The 17,848-nt window shown below is 34.4% G+C and overlaps 1 protein-coding gene across 13 annotated transcripts in view; it reads left to right on the forward strand.

The window, feature by feature from the left end:
• Positions 1 to 17,848, forward strand: part of Mipol1 (mirror-image polydactyly 1) — a 277,529-nt gene that overhangs the window by 142,344 nt on the left and 117,337 nt on the right. For all 13 annotated transcript variants that reach the window (XR_015450059.1, XM_087208007.1, XM_087208004.1 and 10 more), the window contains one exon: positions 16 to 110. Coding sequence is in view for 12 of the 13 variants with exons in the window: in XM_087208007.1 (XP_087064133.1) it covers positions 16 to 110 (95 nt within the window). In the remaining variant the exon portion in view is untranslated. The remainder of the gene's footprint in view (positions 1 to 15; positions 111 to 17,848) is intronic.

Raw genomic sequence — 17,848 nt, forward strand, 5'->3', positions numbered from 1 at the left:
ATCAATTACTTGCAGGCAAAGTTGTTATCAATGCATCAAGCAAAAGAAACTGCAGTTGAACAATACAAGAAACTGGAAGAAGAAATTCAGACACTACAAGTTTACTACAGGTAAATTGTTTTTCTTTGGGATTAAGTATTACTGGTTTGGAAAATGTTTCTACCTGATTTTACAGTAGAAGATGAGTAAATATCCTTCATGAAATTTAACATTATTTATTTAAAGCATTTAATATTTTAAAAGGATTTAGGCATAAAATATTCAATATTGTACCTCTTACCCTTCCAACATTTGGTAAAATTTAAATTTATACTCCCATCCAAATTATAAAATTTGCATTACTAATTATCTAAATGAAGCCTAGCTAGCTATTGAACAGTTGAGTTGTTGCCCATCTAAATTGTACCTCTAAAATGATGATGTATATTTTTAAAATAGTACATGAGTAGCAGTCATAACATTTTACCTATTATAATATGCTATGAGGCATTTCTAAAGAAATGTCACTGAAACATTTTTAAAAGGCTTACTTAATTTATGTTCCAGGAGTAGTTATGAAGTGAATTCAGTGGGCCAAATCTGGCATTTTTTTAAATGAAAAGAATTAGAATAGAAAATTCCAGAGTGCATACCGTGTATTGTTTTGTGATCCGTTTGTTTCAGTTTTGAGCTAAGTGAAAGATAAGACTGCATATTGGGTTATATGTAAAATATATGTTCTCATAGTGGATCACAGTAAAATAAAAGTTTAACAACACTAATATATAATGCTCTATATATTTTTTGATTACTAAGTTTAAAAAAACCCTCAAGTCTGATTGAGACTATAGGTTATTGAAGATTTTTTAAACTTTAGACCTCTTTTCAGAATAATGTTTAATGCCTACACTGCAATTAAAATCAGTTTTACTGTAATAAAACCATGAAATTATTATGTAACAATATATTACTGCATGTGTACATCATTATTAATGCATTAAATCACTAGATATAGCAGCAGATCTATGATAACTATAGTTGCAATCTACTGATTATTGTTAATATCATTAATATTATTTTAAAAATACTAAAATGCAACATGAAAATACCAGTGACTTGTATAGCTGCAAACTCTTAAGAATCACTTATACTACACTGTGATTTATTACTGTACTCATAGTGGTAGGGAACACTGTACTTCCATGAGAATTTGTGAAAATAAAAATTAATTCTTTTCCCATTCCCAAGTTAAGAACACCTGCTTTGGAGACTTGTCACTGACATTTGTAACAGTTGGTTACTATTATAGATTAAATTGTCTCCTTTCTCCACCCAAAAAGATATGCTGAACTCCTAACTCCCAGTAACTCAGAATATGACCTTATTTTGAAACACGGGCATTAGAGAGGTAGTCAATTTAAACTGAGGTAATTAGAGTAAGTTCTAATCCAGTATGACTGGTGTGCTCATGAAAATATTGGAAACCTTGATACAGAGGCAGACATGCAGAGGGGGAAGAGAATCCAAAGGCATGCAAGGAAAAGACAGCTATATGACTAGAGTTAATGCGTGTACAAGCCAAGGAGTGCCAAAGACTGACAGCAAACTCTGAACACTGAGAGAGGCCAGGAAGGATTTTATTTATCACTCTGAGAAAGAGCACAGCCTAGTTGAAACTTAATTTCACAATTCTAATATCCAAAAGTGGGTGACATTAAATTTCTATTGCTTTAAGGCACCATGTTTATGACACTTTGTTACACCAGCTCTAGGAAATTAATTCAGCTGTCAATTATCATTTACTGGTAACTGTCTGCATTTATAAGAAACACTGCTTTGTCTATAAACAGGTAGGCAAATTCTGATGGTGAAGGAATACATCTTACCAAGGATTTTTTGTTTGTTTGTTCTAGTCTATAAAGCGTATATTACAGCCTTCTCTCTCTATTTTGTACCAGTGATTCTCAACTGCAGCTTCTGTTAGAATTATTTGAGAAGCCTCTAAAAATTCTGGTACCCAACCCAGCACTGGTCAATTACATTAGGTATCGGGATATTTTAAAGACCCCTAGAAAGCCTCACACATAACCAAGTTTGATAATTAATGTTTCATGTGTGTATTTCAGTTAGCTGCATTAAGTTAAGGTCTCTTCTTGGTAAAGTAATAAAAAGAGATCTAAATTACTATTTGTGAATATTACGTGATTTGTGTCCTGACCATTGATATTATGATATGGAAAGTAGTATATTTACTCTATTGTTACAAAGAGTTTTTTTTTTTCATTGAGTTTATTGGTACATTTTAGGTATACAATATGACATTCATCATTGGGAATTTGTACCTTTACATGCCATATCTTGGTTCTTATTTTTTCTCCATTCCCCTGCTATTCCTTCAACTCCTCCACTGCTCTCTATTTACAAAGACTTTGTTTCCATTTTTTCCTTTTCTCATATTTTTCCCTTTCCTGTCTTTCCTTTCCACTACCCCTCCCAGTTCCCCTTCCCCTTTGCTCCTTTTCTTCCTATTTCACATTATCTGTTAAACATTTTGATCCTTTATTTACACTTTCAGTTTCTCAAACCAGAGAAACTGTTTGGTATTTATGCGTGTGTCCTAGTTACTTCACTTAAGAGTATGGCCTCAATGTGCATCCATTTAGCTATAAATGTCTCTAATTTCTCATTTTTTATGGCTGAGTAGTACCATAAAAAAACCACATCTTCTTTATCCAGTCTCTGGTTGATGGGCAATTGGGCTGTTTACAAATTTTAGCTATACAAACTGTGCCGCTGTGAACATGGGTGCACATATATCGCTGTGATGTGATTTTTTTAATTCTTTGGGGAAGATACCCAGCAAGGAAATAGCTGGGTCAAATGGGACTTCTAATCCTAGTTTTTGAGGCATTTCCATATTGATTTCCACAGTGGTTGCATCAGTCTGCATTCCCAACAACAATGGGAAGGGTGCCTTTCTCTCCAAAACCCTGCCAGCGTTTGTTGTTGGTTGATTGTATGATAGCCATTCTTTCCGGGCTGAGGTGGAATCTCAGCATTGTTTTCATTTGCATCTCTGGAATGACCAGTGATGTTGAACATTTTTTCATATGTTTATTTGCTATTTCTACTTCTTTATCTGAGAAATGTATGTTCATTTTGGATGCCCATTTTTTAATTGGGTCTTTAAATGTGGGGGATCCGATTTTCTTAAATTCTTTATATATTCTAGATAGTAGTCTAGAGGAAAAGCTGGTAAAAAAATTTTTCCTACATTGTAGGCTGTCTCTTAGCTTTGTTAGTGGTTTGTCTTGCAGTGCAGAAGCTTTTTAATAAGATGAGATTCTAGTTGTTGATTCTTTGTGCTAGTTCCCGTGCTACTGAGGTTTTGTTCATAAAGTCTTTCCCTATTCTGATGTCTTCAAGAGTTCTACCTAGCCTATCTTCCAGTAAGTTTAGTGTTTCTGTTTTAATATTTAGTTCTTTAATCACTTCGATTTTAGTTTAATCCATGATGAAATATATGGGTTTAGTTTTAATCTTTGGCAGGTTGAAATCCAGTTTTTCCAGCATCATTTATTAAAGAGGCTATCTTTCCTCTAGTGAGGGTGTATGGCTCCTTTGTCGAAGATGAGGTGGCTGAGTGTGTCTGGAATTATTTCTGCATCTTATAATCTATTCCACTGATCCTCAGGTCTGTTTCTTTGCCAGTACCATGCTGGGTTTTTTTGTTGTTTGTTTGTTTTTTGTTTTGGTAATGGGGATCGAACTCGGGTCCTTGCACTTGTGAGGCAGGTGGCTGAACCACTGAGTTAAATCCCCGGCCCTCCATGCTGTTTTTATCACAGTGGGTTTGTAGTATAGTTTCATGTTGAGGCTTGTGATACCCCTGTCATGTCTCTGTTGCCTAGAATTGCTTTTGCTATTCTAGGTCTCTTCTGGTTCCAAATGAATTTTTGGATTGTTTTCTCTAGTTCTGTGAAATATACTGTTGGGATTTCAATCAGGATTGCATTGAATCTATATAGCAGTTTTGGAATTATGGCCATTTTCACTATATTGGTTCTTCCTACCCAGGAACAAGGGGTGTCTTTTCATTTTCTTATGTCCTCTTCATTCTCTTTTTTCAGAGTGCTGTAGTTTTCAGAGTAGAGGTCTTTTACTTCCTTCGTTATATTGATTCCTAGATATTCCATTATTTTGGATGCTGTTGTGAAAGAAATTATTTCCCCAATTTCTCTCTCATTGAGTCTGTTATTTGTGTATAAGAAGGTTATTGATTTTTGTGTTTTGACCTTGTACCCAGCTACTCTGCTGAATCTGTCAATTAAGTCTAGAAGTCTTTTGGTGGAGTTTTTTGGGTCTCCTATGTAGAGGATCATGTCATCAGCAAATAATGAGTTTAACTTCTTCCTTTCCTATCTTTATTCCTTTTATTTCTTTCTCTTGTCTAATTGCTGTAGCTAATGTTTCCATAACTATATTGAACAGGAGTGGTGATAGTGGACATCCTTGTTTTGTTCTTGATTTCAGTTTGAAAGATTTTAGTTTTGACCATTTAATACGATGTTCGCTGTTGGTTTTTCATAGATAGCCTTTATCAGGTTGAGATAAAGACCATCTATTTCAATTTTCTGTAGGGTTTTTATCATGAATGGAAGTTGGATTTTGTCAAATGCTTTTTATACATCTGTTGAGACGATCATATCATTTGTGTCCCTGACTCTGTTAATATTGTGTATTACATTTATTTAGCTATGTATGTTGAACCATCCTTGCATACCTGGGATGAATCCCACTTGGTCAGTTTGTATGATCTTCTTGATGATCCTCTGTATTCTGTTTGCCAGTATTTTATTGAAGATTTTTGTAGATTGCCCTGTATTTCTCTTTTTTGGTTGGGTCTTTCTCTGCTTTTGAAATCAAAGTAATGCTTGCTTCCAGAAGTGAATTTTGGAGTATTGCTTTCCTTTCAATTTCTTTTTTTTTTTTTTTTGGTACCGGGGATCAAACTCAGGTCCTTGCGCTTGCTGGACAGGCAATGGAACCACTGAGCTAAATCCCCGGCCCTCAATTTCATTAAAGAGTTTGAGACATAATGGCATCAGCTCTTGCCTAAATTTCTTGTAGAATTCAGCAGTGAAGCCATCAGGACCTGGGCTTTTCTTTGTTGGTAAATTTTTAATTACACTTTCAATTTCACTGATTGAAATTGGAATGATTATAATTTTTATATCCTGTTTGTTCAACTTCAGTAATTTGTATATATCTAGGAATCTGTCCATTTCTTCTGTGTTTTCCATTTTATTGGAGTACAGGTTCTTGAAGTAGGTATTGATGATCCTCTGGATTTCTCCTGGATCCATTGTGATTTCACCCTTTTCGTTCCTAACTGCATGGATTTGAACCTTTTCTTTCCTTTGCTTTATAAGGTTGGCTAAGGGTTTATTGATTTTATTTATCCTTTTAAAGAACCAACTCTTCATTCATTTTTTTTTGTATTGTTCTCTTAATCTCCATTGCATTGATTTTTGCTCTGATCTTTGTAATTTCCTCCCTTGTATGAGCTTTGGGCCTGTATTGCTCTTCTTTTTCTAGGAGCTTGAGGTTCTGCATTAGGTTGTTTATTTGAGCTCATTCTATTTTCCTAGTGTGGGCATTTACTGCTATGAATTTCCCTCATAGCACTGCTTTCATTGTGTCCCATAGACTCCTGTATGTTGTATTGGTATTATCATTTAATTGTAGAAACTATCTAATTTCTTCTTTAATTTCCTCTGTGACCCATTGGTTGTTCAGAAGAGTGTTATTTCATTTCCATGTGTTTATGGAGTTCTTGCAGTTTGTTATGCTATTCATCTCCAATGTAATTGCACTATTGTCTGATTAATTGACAGATTCAGTTATTATACAGGGGATAACTTCAGTTCCTTTGCATTTACTTAAACATGGTCTATGAGTTAGCATGTGGTCTATTTTGAAGGATGACCTTCAAATGAATCTGAAAAGAACCTATATTCTGATTTTGTGCGGTGGAACACTGTAGATGTCTATTAAGTCAATGTGTTCAAAAGCTTGATTCAGTTCTAGTATTTTGTTGTTGATTTTTTGTCTGTATGATCTGTCTATTTGTGACAGTGGGGTATTGAGTTCTCCCACTATAATTGTATTAGTGCTTATGTGGTTTTTTCATGTCCATTAATATTTGTTTTGTATAGTTGGAGGCATTAGTATTTCTTGCATATATATTTATGATTGTCATCTCTTCCTCTTGGATTGTTCCTTTTAGAAGGATGTAGTGACCTTATTTGTCTCTCTTAATTAGTTTTGGTTTGAAATCTACTTTGTCTGCAAATAAGATAGCTACCCCTGCTTTTTTCTGGGTTCCTGTGGCATGGAGAACTGTTTTCCATCCCTTTACTTTCAGTCTATGAATTTCTTTTTGAATTAGGTGTGTTTCTTTTATACGGCATATTGTTGGATTTTGCTTCTTAATCCATTTTTTCAGTCAATTTCTTTTGATTGGTGAATTGAGGCTTAACATTGATGGTTATAACTGATATGTCTTTACTTATCCTTATGTTATTTTCCTATTGGTGGCTCTTTTATTTTTTATTTTCCTCCCTTTTCCTTGAATTTCTTGCCTTGTCTGATGACTTCACTCTGTTGGGACACATGGAGGTCTGACCCTCATTGTTTTTTTCTAGAATATTGGGTAGAATTGTTTGGAGTGCTGTTTGGTATTCATGAAGTTTCTCAGGTGTTCTTTGTTGTGGAAGTATCTCATTACCCCATCAATTTTGAAAGATAGTTTTGCAGGATACGGAAATCTAGGTTGAGGTTGTTTTGTTTTAGGGCTTGAAATACTTCAGGCTCTCCTTGACTTGAGGGCTTGTGTTGAAAAGCCTACTGTGATTTTGATGGGGCTTGCTTTGAATGTGATTTGTTTCTTTTCTCTGACTGCTTGTATTATTTTATTCTTCTGTTGGGTTTCTGGAATCTTGACTATTATATGTCTAGGTGTAGATTTTCTTTGATCAAGGGTAGTTGGAGTCCTATATGCTTCATTTATCTGTATCTGTCACATTCTTTTCCCCTGCTTGAGAAGTTTTCTGCCATTACTTCTGTGAACAGTTTTTAATGTCATTTGTACTTTCCCCAGTTTTTTCCTGGATTCCTATCAGTCTTATGTTATTCTTCTTTGAGTCATCTAGTAGCTGCTGGATTGATTTCTCATGGTCCCTTACTATTTTCAAGAAATCTCTTTTCATGGTCACTAACCACAATCCTGTCTTCTACATCTGATATTTTGCCTTCATGGTGGCTCATTCTGCTATTAATACTTTCAATGGAATTTAATCTCCTGGATACCTGTTTGAATCTGTTTCATGAATTCCATTTCTTTGCTATGCTAGGCATTCATGGCTTCCATCATGGTCCTGAGCTCATCTATTTTTTTAATCTCTTTCTGTTCTAGAGTCTCTAATCATGTCTTTCATTTTGCTCACCATCTCTGTAGTTATCTGGGAAATTATTTCTGTTTTGAATTTTTCAAGAGCCTCATTCATCTGTTTTGTTACTTCCTGTGCTATCAGTTTAGGGTATCCAGGTGGTAGATTATCAGATTTTTCCACTTTGTTGGCCCCAGAATTTACCTTTGCTGAGCTGGAAATCTGAGTTTGCACCTTATTTAAGTGTCTTCTCCTTTCTATTTTTGTTGGTGGTGCTGTTTTTTGTTTAATTCTTGGGTTGATTCTTCAATATTGCTTATTGTGAGTATCTGTATTTCTTCTTTTTAGTACCCTTAAGGAATGACTGCTTCTCAGAGGTGTCTTTCAGGTATAGCTGGTCTTTAGGTTTTGAGTATCTCTAATGACTCTTAGGCAGTCTCATTTTCAGTATACCAGGAAGGACAACTGATTAGATCAGTCAGGACAACTTAACCCTAGTGATACAGTGAGCAACAACAAGAGCATCAAACACAGCTTCAAAAATGACAATTTGTGGTAGTTATTAATCTGTCACCTTTAACCATGTGAACTAGATCAAAATCGAGGACCAGCCCAAAATACATTTGTATTAAATTAACTTTCCATATAGCAAATTTACCCTTCCAAATTAGGTTGTAGAAGGAGTTATCGAAGAAGGGATAGAGAGATAGAAGGAGAAGGAAAGATTAGAAGTTAGGTTAGAGGACAGAGGAACATCACACAAAGTTGGGAAACTTGAAGATAAGAGGAAAAGACAGAGAAGGAACAAAGAACAGAACAAACTAACAATCATAGGGAAGCTAGAAGCTGTATTCACCTTCCTATGAAAACAATGACAGTCAAGAAAAGGAAAGAGAGGGCCTGGGATTTAGCTCAGTGGTTCCGCGGCCTGCCTTGCAAGCACAAGGACCTGAGTTCGATCCCCAGTACCAAAAAAAGAAAAGGAAAGAGAGAGAAAAAAATCCAAAATAGAAAAATAGGACAGGAACAAAAACAAAAAGGGAGAGAAATGAAGAACAAGAAGGGAGAAAGAGAAAAAGGGAAAAGAAAATAAATAGGGGCCTCCAGGGTATGTCTCTGCTGTCACAATAGACAATGTAGGCAGCATTGTGCAGATCTAAGTCGATTAGTCTCAGCAAGCCAGTTGTCCACTGAGATTCAGGCTGATTTCTCCCTACAAGGTCCAATTGAGGTCCCTGACTTCCTGCAGGATTGAACTCTGCAAGGTTCTACTGCAGGTTCCATCTGCCCTTTCCACAAAGCAAGTCTGTGTTTCTATGAGAGGTGCTAATCCGACCAGCTTACCAACAACGCTGCTCCAGTGTGCCTCTATTGCAGAGATTTTCTGCACTTTCCCAGTGGGTTTCAATTTTCCTCAAGGAGCCTTAGAGAGGCCTTCTCTCTCTTGTTCACTTCTATTGTATTTTCTGGAGCTTATAACTATGGCCTTTATGGCCTCAGGCTTCAGCCAGACTCACTTCTATAAACAAGCCAATTGGGTGGTTAACTCTCTACAGCCTACACTGCTTACAGCCTGCTTTGGGACATAATCAATGTTTCAGTCTCCCACAAAATTTTCTTTCTTTTTTTTTGGTACCAGGGATCGAACTCAGAACCTTGCACTTCTGAGGCAGGCATGGTGCCAGTGAGCTAAATCCCCAGCCCGCACAAAATTTTCTTAAAACAAGATTTTTGTGAGGTAGATGAATTGAAGAGTATGAGATTATTGAAACCAATAAAAGAGAGTTAGAAATAGAAAAAAAAAATATTGCCAAGTGGTTAAGATAAGGACTAAAAGTATCTTTTGTGTTTGAAATTTCCTTATTATTTACTCCCCAAAACATTAGCTTTAACAGAGTATTAGATATAGAAACTAGTTTTCTACAAATTGAAGAGTAATTAAGAGGTAAAGAAACATAGCAATTTGGACAACAGAATAGTCCTTGAAGAAAATTGAGTAAGAAAGATGGTAATGAAGCTGAGACAGGAAAATAGCAAGTTTAAGCCAGGCCTGGGTGACTTAGTGAAACACTGTTACTAAATAAAAAAATTTAAAAGACTGAGTGTGTAGCTCGGTGCAAAAGCTCTGGGTTCAAACTATACACACACACATGAGAGAGAGAGAGACAGAGAGAGAATATAGTTGAGAAGAGGAGAAGGTCATTTAAGGATTTTGATTTTATGTTTTCGAAAAATGGCAAATTCTTGAGCATGTGTGGCTAATTAAAAGGAGCCGATAGAAATGTTACCAAACAGAATTGCAAAGGAAGGGAAAGAGATAGAATTTTAAGTTGTCAGCAAAAGAGTCATCTTGAATAAGGAAGACAAATTGTGATCACAGACAGGAATGAATCAGATAAGAATAGTTGTGAGTATAAATATATCTAGCCCTATAAAATTCAGGGCTTCTGAACGTAAGAAGTCAGGAGACTTTGACAGAAGTGAGAAATGTTAGAATAGCCACTGAAGAGAATGAGAGGGACAACTGAATACAGATGAGTAAAAGACCCAAGTCAAGCAGATGAATGGATAAAGAAAGTGTATATATATAATTATTCAGCCTTAAAGAGGAATGAAATTCTGTTATGCTGCAACATACATGAACTTTTCAAATATTATGCAAGGTAAAATAAGCACAACAAAATGTCATATTATGATTCCACTTATATAAAGTCCCTAAAATAGGCAAATTCATAGTAATAGAAGGTAGAATAGAGAGGTCCAGGGCTGGGGTGCTGTGTAACAGGTACAGAACTTCCATTTAGGATAATTTTTTAAAGTATTAGAATTATGAATGTATTTATTGCCACTGAATTGTATAGTTACAATGGTACATTTTATATTATCTTACCACAGTTTTTAAAAACAGTACAGAGAAAATTCAGTGAAGAGATACATAAATTTATTTAAAATAAAATAGAGATAACATCCCTGGGATGTAGAACTCTAGAAAGAGGGAAGAAGTTACCAAAAACAGCCAAGCTTGAGTTTTCAGGTAGCTTAGATTCTGATTTAACCTGATTTTATGAAAGTTAATAATATTTCTTACACGGTTGCATAAATGATGCTTACAAATCCATATGTGAAAAGCAGCTATGAGATACTAGGGTTTTCCTCAAAAGCTCCTTACATTCTAGAAGCAAAGAAAAAGTTCCATCTTATATGAAGAAAACCAAGGGTATTCTGTAATTTTTAGATAGATAGATAGAGATGCATTGACTGATCTCATAGATAATAAATTATGTCTAGTAAGGTATGAAAAAAATAATACAACTTCAGCTATTCAAATCAGATTTACATTTTACATATACAAATATATACATATATATTATTGTATTAAATAGTTTTCTGTTGATAATTAAGAAAAATGAGGTAAGAAAAAATGTAGGACATTTAACTGGAGCCAGAAATGAGTCAATATTATAGCTTGTATGTATATGGTATGAAGCAGTAAATCCCAAGAATGGCACTGAATTGTCTAAGCCAAAGAAGAGAATGCATGACCAGTTATTAATTTGAGGGGCATGTTAAGACATCCTGATGATTTTGGTTTTGCACGTATTTAATTTTCTAGTTTGTGATGTTAACCTTCGTCTAAATTTTTTCCCAAAAAACTACTTGCTTTTACTTGGTTAGAATAAGAGCTACTGTTGTATAAGCATCCAATTCATTGTATGGAAATACATTTTTTAGTTTCTTGTTCCTTTTGCTTCTTTTGGATTTTGAAGAAGACTTTGAGTACTAAGAAAAGGAAGGGAAATGTTGGCCCTTTATTTCCTTTGGCAAAGTTAAGATCAAGGACTGGTAAAGTTGGTCGGTAGAAATATCAAATTTACTACTGTAACTGATAGCTCTTTCACATAAAGCTAAGCAGGAGAAAAATAATAATATGACTGTTTAAAATAAAGTTCATTTATTTTAACAGTACTATTAGTAAAGTATTAGTAACCTATTCCTGTGCTAATTGCTAAAAATCTGTTTGCAACAGCTTCATTAGTATGGATGAATCTTGAATTTGTAGAATTAGATTTGTATTTAGTAATGATTTTTTCCCTGTTGTTGTAAACCTGCAGTGCTGCATTCCAAAGTTCAAGAGGCATAATAATAACAAATTCTTTCCTAACGGAGGAATGCCTAAGTTTCAATGTTTGCTGATTTTATAGTGTTTCCTTATATGTGCTTTTGCTTAAAGAAAGTAAAAATTTAAGTCTTTAGACAAAAATTAGATCCTATTGATCCAATAAAATATTTAATATATTTATTTATCCTAATAGCAATTAATGTGTTTTAAATTTTTGTGTGATTCCACATATGAATTTGTATTGCTTATTCAGAAAATGGTACATTTCACATTTTAGAGCCAGAATATTGAATAGATTGTACCATATTTTCAGGTAGTATATTTCCTATGATTGTACTTGTTTTTTAAATAATTAAATACAATATATAAATGTTTAATGTAGTGAAAATGGGCCAATCAAAACCCTACTTACTGGGCTTGCAATATATATTTCAAAGTCATAAAAGCCATGAAGATATAGAGTCCATACGAAATATACTCAAAAAACATGAAATTCTTAATTTCTTTCTACATTCATATCTTATTCCATTTTATATGGACTATTTATAATGTATATGGACTCTGTATCTTAAATATATTTATATTATATTATATATAATAATATAATAATTGGTATATATTTATATCATATTATATATATCTTAATATAGCATACCACAAACTGGGTAAGACGTGTATTTGGTTTACAGCCCTGGAGGCCAGGCCAAGATGTTCATTTCACTGGCATCTGGTGTTGCATCTTCCCATAGCAAGAGGAAGAAGGGCAAGAGAGGGTGAAAATGAACGTAGGAGAGGGGGCCAAACTCACTTTTGTAACAATCCTACTCTTGTGATAAGTGCTCATTCCTGCAGCAACAACACTAATCCATTCAGGAGTGCTGAGTCCTCATGCCGTAATCACTACTTTTCATTTGCCCCTACCTCCTAACACTGCTGCATCTAGGACTAAGTTTCAGCACAAGTTCTGGGGACACATTTAAACCTTACCAACTCTTTTTATAAATGTTATTTAATGAGTATTTTTCTTCTTATGTACATTTTTGTCTATATATTCTTACAGAAATATTAGGGTTGTCACTAGGATCTGGTTGTTCTGGTGATAATAGTTCTTTGTTGAATCATATTGTCCTTGGTCAGAACTATGAATTGGTATAAGTCAAGACTGATTGTAGTGTGTAAACTCTATCCATGAAGTAATATTTTTATCAATGTAAACCCCTCATGGGGAGTGGAATTAATTATTTGTATTATAAGTTGTATTTTTTTTCATACCTTACTAGACATAATTTATTATCTATGAGATCAGTCAATGCATCCCTATCTATCTATCTATCTAAAAATTACAGAATACCCTTGGTTTTCTTCATATAAGATGGAACTTTTTCTTTGCTTCTAGAATGTAAGGAGCTTTTGAGGAAAACCCTAGTATCTCATAGCTGCTTTTCACATATGAATTGGTAAGCATCATTTATGCAGCCGTGTAAGAAATATAATTAACTTTCATAAAATCACATTAAATCAGAGAATTGTGATGGTGCATCCTGTAATCCTAGCACATGGGAAGCTGCGGCAGGAGGACTACCACAAATTCAAGGCCAGCATGGGCTACAGAGAGTGTCAAGGCCAGCCTGAATTGCATGTATAGTGAGATCTTGTCTAAAAACAAAAACAAAACAGTAGAGTTGAACGTGCAATCCTGATCTCATTGGTTCTATGTTCTAATTGATTGCACAGTTCGCCTACACAGTGACATGGACATTTTATCACCTCCACATGTTGTACAAGAATTAACTATCTGTGGAGCTATAGCACATTGTAGTAACAGTGCTAAAAACTCAAAGATTTGAATTATACTTCCATATGATGTTTTCTATTATAGATAAGTTCCTAAATCTAGGTTTTTGTTTTGACACCATAGGCTTTATCTAGTTCTTACATTTTACATTTATTACCCCTTCAAATGAGGTAGATTCAATTTTTGTTTAGTAATGTTTAGGATCAGAACTGTCTTCTCATGCCATTAAGGTGTACCTGTTTTCAAGACCTTTTAATGCACAGCTTGCTTCATCTTTACTGTTCAATTCACCATGCATATTGATTAGTCACTCTAGAATGCCTAACAAAATTAAAGCAAAGTTTAAGAACAAACAAAAAATTTAAAGTTTACACTGTCCAGCTAGTTTTGCATCTATTTAAAGATTCTTCCCTTCCTCTTCACCACCTGTAGAAGTAGCATTGAATAAAGTTACTTCTAAATGTTAATCACTTCACCTGTGAACAGAGCTAAAACTGATAGGTTTATTGTGAAAATCAGTTAAATGGTGTATTTAAATTTTTTGGAAAACTTTAAAGCACTATGCAAAGAAAATATATTAATAGTGTTAATTTTTGAGACATGAGACAATAAATTAGAGCTGAGTGTTGTGGCACACATCTGTAATCCTAGAATTCTGAGATGATGAGGCAGGAGGATTGCAAGTTTGAGTCTAGTCAGGTGAACATAGCCACTCCGGAAGACCCTGTCTAAACTATTTTTTCTTTTTAAATGTAAAGAGCTGGGGATGTAGCTCAGTGGAAAGACCCTAGTTCCATCCCCAGTACCAAAAAGGGGGGTGAGGTGCTTTAGAAATAGTTTATATCATATATGACTTTATATCCAGAAGAATGTGTTTTGCATTCTCAGTGTTCACTATTTTCTATGCCATATAAGTTTTAAAAATAAAACTAAAGCCAGGCGTGGTGGTACATACCTGTAATCTCAGCACTGGGGAGGCTGAGGCAGGAAGATCACAAGTTCAAAGCCACTCTGAGCAAATTAGTGAGACTCTGTGTCAAAATTTATTTAAAATAAATAGAAAAGTATAAAGATTTAGCTCAGTAGTAGAGTATTCCCAGGTTATCACAGCAGAGTGAGAGGGTAAATTTTGATATGTGTATCTCTCAACTGCTAGTTATTATTTTACAAAATTACTCAACCCACTTCTTAAAAAGAATTTTACAAAATATTTTTGTCATTTAATGGCTGTAACCAGCAAAGGAACCAGAGTTAGTATAAAAATGGGTTTGCCAATATTAGATCATGCTATTGGCATTTATAAACATTATCTCTATATTAGCTTGACAAAAATTTTAATTTTATATTTTGCTAGATAAAAAATTACATTATTTCTCTTGGTATTAGAACTCATAGTCATTATTATTACAGTTCCACAGGTATCAGTTGACTCCTATACAGGTAATCTTTCGGTTTGTCTCTTTAATTTATAGCTAGATTTTGCGAGACTTTTCCTTGCAGTCATTGTCATTTTTGCCTTCTCCTGGCTTAGCCTACACTTGAATAATTTCATAAGCAACCTTTTCTTGATACTTACCAAGGTGTCTGCATTCCTTTTTCCTCTTCAATTTCCAGATGCATTATTTTTAACTTCTCATTTAACCTCTCTTCAACAGTACTTAACAATAAATATGCAATGAATTCCAAACCTTTTTACCTACCACACATATCTGTTTCTGATTTAATATTTTATCATTCATCTTTTTTCCTCCAAGTTTCATTCAAATTTGTAACATTGGTGCACTGTGTTCTACACAGTGGGCATTCATCAAATATTTGTCACAGTGAATTAACCATTTTTCTGCACTCCCAAAATAAATTGTCCACTATTTCATGAGCACAGCATTTTCCCATTCAGTATTTCCCTATGTCATCTATTCCTCTTACAATACTCCATAACTATTCTCATTGAGCCTTCATAATACAGTTTAAATACCAACTATCCCATTAATGTTTTTATGATCTGCTCCACCAGAAGTGATCATTTTCTACCTAACATTCCTACCCTATTTATTTACAGTAATTCATTTACAATATATACTCCAAGCTTCCCTGTGCAATGGTTAAATAAATGTGCCACATAATTCCTCAATGAAGGCCTCTATTCTTTATATATAAAGAATATATAGTAGGCCTTCAGTGGATATGTTCCTAAAATGAGTAAATAATGAACTTTAAAACTATATAAATAGTTTCTTCCAAGTTTCTTCGGCACAATAGTTGTCTGTGCAGTGCATATACTAAGAACTCACTAATAAATGTGTACATGAATGAAATGTTTTGATATACCATGAACCAATTCCAGCATCTAGTTTACTCATAGAGATGGGGCAAAAATGGATCTCCATATAGTGAAACACTTACCAACACTTATCTCACCTACCAACAAAGTTTCTTTTTTTTTCCAAGGCTACAGTACTCAAATTTGAAAACTGTCATCAGAGACATTTATTTGAATTTTTACCTTTCTTGAAATTTAGAATTAAATCAAAACTTTAGGAGAAAGATTTTTTTTTTTTTGGTAGCAGGGATCATGGATTATTATCCAGTGTTAATTACAGCATTGTTTCTTATAGTGGAAAAATAAATTAGTCTTTCCAATGGATGTTTTATTTGGTCTACACATTGTTTAAAAATACAGAATTGGCTACTAAAATAAAAATTAGTATATCTGACAACATAGGACCCTTATGGAGTGTATATCAGTCAGGGTTCTCCAGAGAAGTAGAACCAACAGACCAAACATATACAGAGAAAAAGACTAATTTAAAGGAATTGGCTCAGGCAGTGTGGGAACTAACCAAGTCTGAAATCTGCAGGGAAGCCAGCAAGCAGGAGAACCTAAGAAGAGTTTCTGTTACAGTCTTGAGTTCCCAGATGCAGAACTCCTTTTTAGTCAGGGGCTCAGTCTTTTTCTCGGAAGGCTTTCAACTGATTGGACAAGGACTACTGCATTATGGAAGGTAATTTGTTTTACTCAGAGTCTGCTGATTTAAATGTTAATCATATCTAAAAAGTACCTTCACTGAAACATTTTAGATTGGTGCTTTATCAAATATCTGGGTTCCATAGCATATCCAAGTTGACATATAGCCATTACACATGTGCATTTTTTCCCTTTTTTATTTTTTGTTAATTTTATTCATATGTTTTAGATATACATAATGGTCACATTCATCATAGGGAATTTATACCTGTGCATAATATATCTTGATTCTTCTTTTTTTTCCCCAATCCCCTCCCATCCCTTCAACCCCTCTTTCCCTCCTTATTTGCAAAAGCTTTGTTTCCATTTTTTCCTCATATTCTTTTTTTCTTTTTCTTTCTTTTTTCCCTCCTCTCTCCCTTTTTCCCCTTCCCATTTGATCATTTTCTTCTCATTTCCCAATATCTATTATACATTTTTTACACTTTTAGTTTCTCATACCACAGAAACAATGTGATATTTAATTAAACATGGGTGTCACATTTATTTCATTTAAAAGCATGGTCTCCAGGTTCATCCATTTAACTGGAAATGTCTCAAGTTTATCCTTCTTTATGGCAGAGTAGTACTCCATTGTATAAAAACACTATATCTTTACCCATTCATTCCTTGATGGGCATTTGGGTTGTTTCCAAGATTTAGACATTACAAATTGCACTGCTATAAACATGGGTGTGCAAATGTCACTGTGATATGATGCTTTTTAACTCACGAAGATACCAAGGGGAATAGCTGGATCAAATGGATCTGATAGTTTAAGTTTTTTGAGGAATCTCCACACTGATTTCCACAGTGGTTGCACCAGTCTACACTCCCAACAGCAATGGAGAGGGGTTCCTTTATCCCCACATCCCCTGCAGCATTTGTCATTCATTGATTTCTTGATGATAGCCATTCTTTCCACCACAGATTTGGGCTCTGACTCACACATGTCCATTTTAACAATTGACTGGAGCTAATAAAAGTTATCTTCTCTAAAAGGAGCACTGTCCACTTGACTATATTTCCCATTCTGCCTATTTAATTTAAAGTCATAAATCCGAGGCTATTGGCATTTAAGATTGTGCCTATGTATGTGCAATAATGTTAATTATCTATAGAAAGATATTTGTGCAGGTATACACATACTCTCTCCCTGGATACCTAACAACATTTCTTAACATGTTTCTCCTCTTGGTTCACCCCAGCCACACTAGCTCCCTTATTATCTCAAACATTTTAAACTTACCTCACATCTCAAGACCTTGACATTTGTTTTCTGTGTCGTAGTGTTCTACCACAAGTCTGCTCTTTTACTTTGTTCACTATTTAAATGTTAGTAATCTCACTGTCTAAAACTACATTCCTCTATTCATGACCCTTATTCATTTTTTTCATAGTAGACATGCCCACATGACACTGAACTAGACCGATGAGTTGTCCTCTACAATATACACTCTTCAAGAAGAATAATTTTGTTTTGCTTACCCCTGCTTCTT

The sequence above is a fragment of the Heterocephalus glaber genome, unplaced genomic scaffold, assembly GCF_053883595.1.
Source record: "Heterocephalus glaber isolate CG9 unplaced genomic scaffold, H.glaber_assembly_v1.0 deba00000901, whole genome shotgun sequence".
Lineage (NCBI taxonomy): Eukaryota > Metazoa > Chordata > Mammalia > Rodentia > Bathyergidae > Heterocephalus > Heterocephalus glaber.